Below are 9,572 nucleotides of genomic sequence, written 5' to 3'. Positions count from 1 at the left end.
CTTGCAAGGAATTTCGTGTCCGCTGTTCTTGCAGTGGCTGACGACGATGAGGAATTATGCCTGAGGTGGGTATGCGCCACAGTTATTAGGTGAACAATAACAAGCTTTTTTAATGAGTTGGGGCATTGGACGACCCCTTCGTTACGCTATTCGCATTTTGCGACGAGTGGTTGTTCTTTCGATGTTCTAAAACGCTTTAAAAGTTGTATTGACGCGATTGATTTCCGCACATCAAGCCTGCCTAAGGCAAGTTTGCCGAAAATTCCCAAGCACCAGCGTAGCTCAGTGGCAGAATATTGGGCTGGCATCCCACAAACCCTGTTTCGCAACCCACTGTGCAATTGGCGCTGGATTTCTAGGGCGAAGCTCCTTAATGCATGGGTCTGTGCATCCTCCAATGTATGTAGATGTAGTAGGTAGCCACCACTGACTGCATCATCATCTCGCCTCCCCTGTGGCACATACCCACACTAGAGCGGTTATGTGCCACAGGGGATGCGAGATGGCGGTGCATAATGTCCACTAGATGGACGCAGGGACGAATGCACGGACGAACGGATGGACAGACTGACTAGCAGACTGATGGATAGATGGACGTACGTGGGGACGTTCGGATGGATGGACGCACGAACGGACGGACAGACGAATGGAAGGACTCATGGTCGGACGCATGGACAGACGGACAAACGCATGGATGGACGCAGGAATGGTCACGCGGATGGACGGAAGCAAGAACTAATGAACGGATTGAAGCACGGACGGGCTGATGGACGCTTCGCCTCTCTCATCATCACTCACTCTGTGGATATGCTGTGATTTTTCTCTAATTTCGTACAATGTGGTTACGGACACCAGTGGCAACGACGGACAACTACGGTGATGCGTGACCCGAGTTGTAATCTCGTAACAGCTGTAAAACACAACTGCTTTAAGGGCACTATTTCACAGTATATCCAAGCATCGTAGAATGGTTATGCTGTTTCAGGCAGAGATAACAGCCGTTAACACATGTCGTGGTAAGAATCCCGTATATTTATATTTCTGGGTTAGTCTGGCCGATCTCATCACGGAACAGGTTCACAATCATGCAACACGTCAGCCACCTTGAGGTACTGCCTCACGTGCAGCCAGCAGTCGTAATTAAGTTGGTCAAGCTGGGTACTGCCGTCTGGTTGCCGTACACACTCCACATGGTCCTTGACCACTCGCACTACCATCATGAAGGAGTCCATACTGGAGATGCTCTCCAGTGCGCGTCGGATCATTTTCCTCGCTCTTTCTTCGCCAACTGCCGCTTTGTGCATCAAAACCTGCACGAGCCTGGGATGCCGCGAGACGAACTCGATGGCCGCTGCGCAGTACGGTGACCTGTTTTCGCCGAGCACGAAACGGGCAGCCCGGGAGATGAGACTGCGGTTGCGCCTGGTGACCTCTACCAGAATCTTCATCTCGTCATCACTGTCGTCGGTAGTACTCAAGCTGACGTAAAGCAGAGTATAGTTCTTCAGTGCCATAGGCGCCATAAGCTGCAAGAAGCGCCCGCTGTTGTCCCCTGAGAGCACCAGGCCATGAAGATTCGTACTGCGCCTCAAGGCGTCGGTGAGCAGCTGGCAGTCCACCTCACTCAGCTGGAACTGGCGCAAAGTGATTCTGTTCAAGTTCGGGTTACAAGACACAGCCCTGATGAGAGGACACTCCAGGGCACAATGTAGGCCGTGCAGCGGATTATACAGCCTGATGTGGAGGTTCACTTCAACGTCGCTGAGCCGGTTGGGAGCGACAAGGCATGAGGCCAGCGTGGTGAGCACATAGTTACTCAAAGCGTCGTCGAACAGGTGCATCTGCAGTGATCTGAGGTGACCACACGTGGCTAGGGTCCCAATCGCCACGCGGATGTCGCATAAGGTGGTTTGGAACCAGTGCGAGTAGACAGTGACGGCCTTAACTTCCGGACATGTGGGCAACTTGGACAAGCTGTTGGGGCTCACATTGTGGTTACTGATGACCACGCGCTCAGCCAGGTCACAAGCCCTGATCACGCGGCACGCGAACTCAATACAGCCCCACTCGAGCAACCGGTGCACCGTCACCTTCCGGATGCTGGAATTCTCCGACAAGGCAAGGAACAGCATGCGGCACTCGTCCTGTAAGAAACCCATCATGTCCAGAGTGAGGGTCTCGAGTGTATTGGTGTGGGGCAGCACCGCGAGCCAGCGCCGCACGCTTCGAAAGCGTCCATCGGGATCTTGATAGACGTCATTCAACATGCACCGGTCCCACCACTGGGGCAGGACGACAGTCAAGTGGCGCAGAGAAGTGCTCCGCCCAACAACCTTGGCAAAGATGTCGGTGCCTTCTTTCCCGCAGGGCACCATGTCCACGACTAGTTCCTGGAGCACAGTCATTTTGCAGATAGTGTTGACGAGCCTCGCCAAATATGGTGCACTGCAGAAACCAACCGACCTGAGCGTCAGGCTGCGCAAAGTGTCCTTAGCCTTTGCCAGGTAATCGGCAAATCCTAGAGACGTCTTCGAGCCGGCGAAGGTGCACACCGACGTGCCGACGGCTAGATCCGTCATGGTGTCATTGCCCATGAGCAGGGTGATCAGCTTTGTCACTTCGGAGTCGCCCAAGTTGACGTCGGCCACGTCAAGCCTCTTGAGGGTTGTTGCCACAGCTCCGTTGAGTGAGAATGATGACAGGGGCACGATAGAGATGGAGCCTTGGTGTCGCTTGCGAAACACCAGCTCGTCTACGTGTTCCATGGTGCTGACCAGGCTGAGGACGACGTTGTTGAGCGCGGGGTAATACCGCGTGATGTCGTGGATGTCGTAAACGTGCACCCGCTTCACGCCCACACCTCCTTGGATGGCCGACAGGATGGGCTTGGACATGGCAATCTTATAGTCCAGCTCGACCAGCGTGACACACCTGGAGATCAGAAAGCAAAGTATATTGGGCGTGTTTGTTAAAAATTGTTGTTAGGCGTGTAGGAAGCTACATGCAACACTTACCAGATGTGCATACTTAAGGGCGCTTGTATACTGTTCCTAAAGCGCCTAATGGCAATGAGGCCAACATTTAGTCAGGGTACGTTAGTTTGTACTTGCACTAAACACGCCGCCATAGTAAATAACCTTTAAGAAACGGTATCATAATAGTATAAAAACACCAGTTCATCAAAACTACGCACTTGACTAAAATAAAGATTGACGTCTTACTATTGATAGTGAACCTTTGGCGTTCTTGGTGTTTTTTTTTTCATTCCCGTTTTCTTTTTTTGCTACATAAGCGCAGTGGTTCACTAGACACTTTTTTTTTCAGGTGGACAAGTTTTCATAAGACAGAGAAGGTGGTAGCCTATAAAAAACTAAAGTGAGCACCAGCTCAATCTGAGAGCGTTTACTGCACACTCATTTGGAGGTGTACTACCGAAATTGCAGGGATAGTACTTGTCATCCCTTGTTCGTCCAAGCCATTGTTATATACAAACACAGGCATACCTTATCGTCAGAAATTAAAGAAACTTTCTAGATCAAACGAACAAAGTGCATTATACGTACGTCTGCCTTCCTTTGTGACAGCCAAAGAAGCATTTCTCGACTTCATATTTGCCGTGAAAATACTGAGCCATATGAAGCATCTTTCAAGTTTGTATTTTTGCCAGCATTTACATCACGATAGAGTGTGCGCAGGCACATAAGTTAGGCCCTACATATTTACACACGTTTCATAAATGAACACTTTCAGGTAATAGTCAGGGCTTGTTGTATAGGTGTCTTCATCGTTCTCTTCGTGCTGTAACGCAATGAAACAAATGGTACGCAGCGACAAGAAGATAACTTTGTGAATGCTCACCTCGGTACACTTACCTGTGCACAGCGCAGAGGCTCTGAAACAGTTCTATGGCTTTGCGAGCGTGGACGCCAGACAAGATGAAACTTTCCCACTGGCGCAGTGCGTTCTGTTGCGGGTGGAGAACGAGTCTGAGTTCGCCTGCGTCGTCGTCTTCTTGATCGATCAGCTGGTAACCGATGGGGAATAGCAGATGGTTGCACTCCTCAAGGTGCCACAGGAGCTGGCAGACCGGTTCGCCATCACCCCTGGTGCAAGGTGTGTTTCTCAGGTCAGCGCTTGAAGACCGGGTGGTACACTCGTTTTGCGGCTGTTCTGGGGCGCTGTGCTCTTGCTCCATGGTTGCCGGGGTGCACTCTCGACAGAGGTGACCCACTCACCCAGTCTGTTCTCGCTAGTAGTATTGCGATGAATGGGCACACTGAGTTTTCACGCAGGCTCTTCTCTTTCCTTGCGTAACGTCTAAGTAACATTACGAAAAAGAATAGTGCAAGTTAACTCACGAGCGACACATGACGATTACTCTGAGGTGACGAAAATATATGTGCAACATTTCAACACGACGAAGGCTGAACAGCTGACGCAGCTGGTACTATCGGTGAGCCATTTCTCCGCCATCTTCCGCGACCGGTGCGCATTTCCTTCTCTCTCAAAAGCACCACATGTGCTGGAGCGTGTGCTATTATTGGTCACTTTCTTTCGCTGCCCGCCCAATCACGTTCCTCCTTTCCTCTCTCGACACTTCTTGGTCCCCTCCCGCTGTGACTACGCCTTCACTCTCCTCATATCTATTCGTCACTCTCTGCCCCCACTGTCAGCCTGAGCTCGATAAACTTTGACTCGATCTCAGCTTCTCAGCTTTACCCATTCTCTCTCTCCTACATGACTTACATCTATCGGCTGGGCTATAAATTGCCTATGACAGATCCACATAAGTTCACTATTTTATGGGTGATTTGCTTTTTTTTAGAATGCGGAGTGCCTGTAAAATGGGAAAAGGCAAACTGAAGGACACTGTATGTCTGACGTCGTATGCAAACAGCAGTGATGCATACACATTACGCAGTACCAATAGCCGTAGTACTTCAAAAGGTTTTAAAAAAAAACTCCCGTCAAAAGATGGGAAGAAACTTTCTGTAACGACGAAATTGAGAAATCACGCGACAGCGAGCTCACGAAGAGTACCAATACTGTGACGATGGCAAGATGACAATCGAGCCTTGTGCTGCGTTTCTTGCGCTCTCGTGTACGGGTGTACAACGACCGCTAATGAATGTATACGCGTTCGGTTAGCGAAACGCGGGCAACGCTCGTTTCTTTCTTTCATGACCGTGAACCTTTCTTCGCTCCGCTGCGGCCCAGGATCACCAAACTTCCTCTGAGCTGCCTCTTGCAGCATCGGATGCCCCGACGTCGACAGCGTTAACAGCGTTGGGCGAATTGCGTCTGTGAGTTTTCGCAGAGATCCGGGGCGAGAGTAGGAAGAAAAGCACTTCCTTTTCATTTCACTCGTATGGAACGCTGACGTCCTTTCAACTACACAGGATTGCAATCGTGTTCGTTTCTCGGATAGATATATCATACGCCACACCTTCTGCAGCGTTATTTTGACGTCGTAACTATTAATTATGGCGATAAGTATGCAGAAAAGGCCACACGCCTTGTTTCTAGGCATGAATGTCCAAATGGAGTAGTTTGGCCTCATTGACAATTTATAGCAGCATTTGATGAGAACACGCAGGGTCCATTCGGGTCAGCGTGTGATAGCATCTGCACACCTACAGAATGCCCCTGACCAGCAACAGACGCCAGCGGGCTCCTGAACTTGCGTTTCAACTTTCCCCTGAGGCCGCCATGACCTGACCTGACCTGTCCAGTTACGCTATGCCTGGAGTGGCAAAAGCTGACGAATGGACGAACAAAAACTTGAGTGTGTGAGCAGGTGTGCGTGCTCGCTGCTTCTTTTCCTTGCGAGGACATTACCGAGATGTGGAGGGACGAGAAAAGAGGTTAAATAGGCTCTGCAACACTTGTCCGAGTAATAATGAAATGGCTTCATCAAAAGAGTTGTTTGCCCGAAGAATCAACTTTCAAGACCATTTTCAGAATCTCTCAAGTGTTAAAGGCAGGGACTTATCGTACGCTTTAAGCGCACTCTCTCTCCCCCCCCCCCCCCCCCCTTCATAATAGCCAGTGCTCTAAAAGCTATGAAGTGAATAACAAAATTGTAACAAGCTACAGCTGTCAGCATGTGCCGTGGCCTGAGCGGTTTTTGTTTGTTTCTTCGATTGCACAACTGTTTTAATGGCATCATGATGCAGCTCATAATGCCGGAATCAAGAAATGACCATGACGTTTTCAGTTATAGTGCGATCTTTTGGGTTTTGAGTAGCAGTTGCCCTGTAGGCCCGTGTGTTCAGATTTGGGTGCACGCTAAAGAATCCCAGGTGGTCGAAACTTCCAGAGTCCTCCACCACGGCGTCTCTCGTAATCATATGGTGGTTTCGGGACGGTAAACCCCACATATCAATCAATGGTATCAGGTGTCGAAAAAGCACGCGATTTCTGGCTGCTTTTGATGAATAATTATAATTGGCAGGCAGCGAGCAGCGCTAACTTCTTCGCATCACGTGTTTTCAGAACTCTCGAGGCTACCTATGTTTTAGTCAGTGATAATGAAGTGCTACATGGTGTCTTTAAACACACCTCTGAAGTTGAAGAGGTTGCAATGCCTTACCGGCAACAGTGAAACGAGCTTTTCTCCCTATCCCGGCCGTGTTTGCTCAAATATCTAGTTGTTTTGCTTCGTTCATGTGTATGTCATAGGTCAATTAAAAATTGTTATGGTTGATATCATAAAAATCAACGTACCACGAAAGAGAAACGTATTTGCATAGAGGCATTTTGATACAGGACAACAAGTACAAGGTATATTATTGTATGGCAGACCACTTGATGTGAACTTACCCACGTTGGTGCCTATTTGCGGTAGCTGCCGTTGAGAACAGTGGCAGGGACGCCTCGTATATGGAGGACCCCGTGCGAAAATGTGAGCAGCAAGAACCTAACTAACCTTGATATGCCCTCCTTCAAAGCGTTGTGAAATGCGAAGACAAGTGCGACGCGCGTCTTGCGTTCCTTCTAAGCGTGGCCGTGGTTTCTCACAACGCAAGCGCTTACGCGGTGTGAAAACCAGGTGAGCGTTAGAAAGCTAAGTTATAATGCGAGTGAATGTTATGAGCGAGATATGGTTAAACCAGCCTCTTCGTGGTGTGTCAAATGCTGACAAAATCACACTTTTATCAGAAACACGCTGAATCAAATGGTGGCAGCAAGGACGCGTTGCCTGAGCTAATCACAGAAGCCGCGCATAACTTTCGTTTCCAAAGGCTGATATCACCCGGCAAACAAGAGCACTGTGTGAGAGTTAAAAGGCGCGTTGGTGAAGCCTTCTTGAGGTGGTGGTGTAGTGGGTTGGACCACCGCAAGCCACCGTCAGGGACGGAAAGGTCGTTGGTTCGACTACCGACAACTGAACATTTTTTTAAAGCGAAGCTCTTAAAGCCGTGGGTCTGTCCCTCCTAGCTCGTACGTGACCGTCTAGTTCGATGACTCGCTGAGAAGGCGCAGACGAATAGACGGACGTACAGACAGACAGACGGGCCCTCCGAAGCTTCGCCCCATTCTTTATCTTCGCTCCGTGGATATTCTGTGATTTTTTGTTTTTCGTTGTCCTCAGGTAGCGCTTATTTTGCTAAAATACTCCAATGAAGAAAATGGCGTATTATTTTCATGAAACAATTCGTAAACTCTGCCATAAATGAACACTATCATCTTAATGTTGTTGTTCTTCCCATGAAAAGCGATGCACCGACATTAGCGTTGGATACTTCGTTTCCGTTAAAACGGACAAGATGTGGAGGCTTCTTAGAGACGCCGGTAACAAGGACACATTTTCATCACTGTGCAGGCATGTTGGGAGAAACGCTCTCTCGTGTCCCTATACTAACGAGGACCGCTACAGCTGCCACCTTACTTGGAAAGGCTTCACTAATGAGCCGGAATTTTCGCGTTACCCGCTTTTCGTAAGCCTTCTCAGAGCGGACGAACCAAATTGGACAACGGCAGCGGAATGGACAAACATGGTCATGAAACAGCGAAGCAAGCGTCGTCCGCGTTTCGCTAATCAAGCGCGTGTAGATATATTAGCGTTCGTTGTACACTCGTACACAACTGCAAAGCCCTAACTAATTGTTGGTCTCTGGTTGTTTCAGGGGCCCTTCAATGACCCTTTGAGCACCAAAGTCTTTGGCCGCTAGAATCACAATAAATTCGAAAAAAATCATAGCTATAGCACGAGAGCACAACGCCGACACAGAGACAAGAAGGACACGAAGGACACGTCTCTGTGTCGTCGTCGTTCTGTTCTCGCGCTATAACTATCGTCATGTCATACCAACTAGCCCAAGCTGCTGCACTTCTGAATTGGAAAACTCGCCCCCCTCGTCTAGCTTCCAGACGGAGTGCGTTCGATAACAGCCAGATTAAACGGTGCAGACCACTGAGCGTCCTCCTGTCAGCGCTTCAGCCCGACAATGGTCCAACTTTAGTGCTAGCTTGTCACTGAATTTACCTCTGCTGTGACGCGAGTCATACTGCCCCTGTCTCGTAGCTGAATTGCGGAGGAAATAGGTACGCTCACGTACTCTCGTCTAGTCGAAGACGGGCATCCGTTGCATGGTCTTGGCAGTTGTAGACCGAGGCCTTGTTCTGCAATGCTGGCTGGACGCGCAAGGGCGGTGTACGCTCCTCGCTTGCTCGTTCCACTGCTCACGAGCTCCTGCCGCGCGAAGTTGATAATGGTGATAGTTGAGGTGAATTTTTCTAGTGGCACCCACCCACAAAATACAGCGCAGCCTATAATCGGTGGCTCACCCCCGCGCAGTAATTTGGCTTGGAACCGGGTAGTTCTAAAAAAAGCGTTTAATTTTTTTACCTTTTGTTAGTCTGTTAAATTCTGCTAGTCTGTTGAAATGATAAGATTGATGAAAGGGAAAAATAAATATTCTGAATTGAGAAAGAAAGAAAAACTACGGTACCGAGAAGGAAGTGGATAGCTTAAACTAGAAGTCGCAATTACGTCTGGAGCCAGTCAGTTGGGGGCCCGCTGCAGTGCTATTCTGTCAGCGCTACGTAAATTCATTCAGGCAACCAGAAGGATACGCTGCTAGTGGTACTGCCAGATATATCCGATGCTTTGCTCCCCTTCTTCATCTCTGCTTATTTGTGTTATATGTTCTGGTTTATCGAATTCTATTGCACTTTTTCACGTTTTTATAAAGAAACATTATTATTGTTCTTATCTAATTTCTCTTTTTTTAGCAAGCGTTGCATAAAAAACTTACATTAGAAGGCACAGTGTGGCCAATCCTACTTGTGGGTATGAGCCAAGATCTTCTAGGCGACAAGACAAGACAAGACGAGGCTGAGCTATAGGGTGCCCAAACTAAATTTCTGCCAACACAGGTCTTGTCAGGCTTCTTCTCCGACGTGCGCTTTCGGTGGTGAGCCAGAAACTATGAATTATCACTTTTTTCACATGTAGACGATTTACTACAGCTCGTAGATCCCAGTTAGAAAATCCGTTACACTATTGAAATGAACTTATCCATGCCCGTGATTCTGTCCTTTGGAGCCTCTATTTCTGGGTTTGCCAG

General features: G+C 48.8%; 1 protein-coding gene across 2 annotated transcripts; it reads right to left on the bottom strand.

Annotated features, from left to right (window-relative positions):
* Positions 1-606: 606 nt before the first annotated feature.
* Positions 607-8,676, bottom strand: LOC142766823 (uncharacterized). Of its 2 annotated transcripts, none has more exons than XM_075868046.1 (3): positions 8,562-8,676; positions 3,873-4,317; positions 607-2,931 (listed from the first exon to the last, which is right to left on the bottom strand). In XM_075868046.1, exons 2-3 carry the CDS (start codon positions 4,193-4,195, stop codon positions 1,065-1,067), a joined length of 2,190 nt encoding a protein of 729 aa, XP_075724161.1. In that variant the 5' UTR covers positions 4,196-4,317; positions 8,562-8,676; the 3' UTR covers positions 607-1,064. The 2 variants fall into 2 exon arrangements, with proteins under 2 accessions (XP_075724161.1, XP_075724162.1); XM_075868047.1 differs by having other exon boundaries at positions 3,873-4,249.
* Positions 8,677-9,572: the final 896 nt, after the last annotated feature.

Source organism: Rhipicephalus microplus, chromosome 7, assembly GCF_043290135.1.
Source record: "Rhipicephalus microplus isolate Deutch F79 chromosome 7, USDA_Rmic, whole genome shotgun sequence".
In the NCBI taxonomy this organism is placed as follows: Eukaryota; Metazoa; Arthropoda; class Arachnida; order Ixodida; family Ixodidae; genus Rhipicephalus; species Rhipicephalus microplus.
The sequence above is the reverse complement of the archived record's forward strand: the minus strand, read 5'-3'. Positions and strand labels throughout refer to the sequence as shown.

Bases quoted from the DNA above. Each gene is read 5' to 3' on its own strand.
- LOC142766823 (XM_075868046.1), bottom strand. From the start codon at position 4,195: ATGGAGCAAGAGCACAGCGCCCCAGAACAGCCGCAAAACGAGTGTACC. The intron at 2,932-3,872 runs GTAAGTGTACCG...TCTGATCTCCAG, and splicing joins AGCCTCTGCGCTGTGCACAG to GTGTGTCACGCTGGTCGAGC.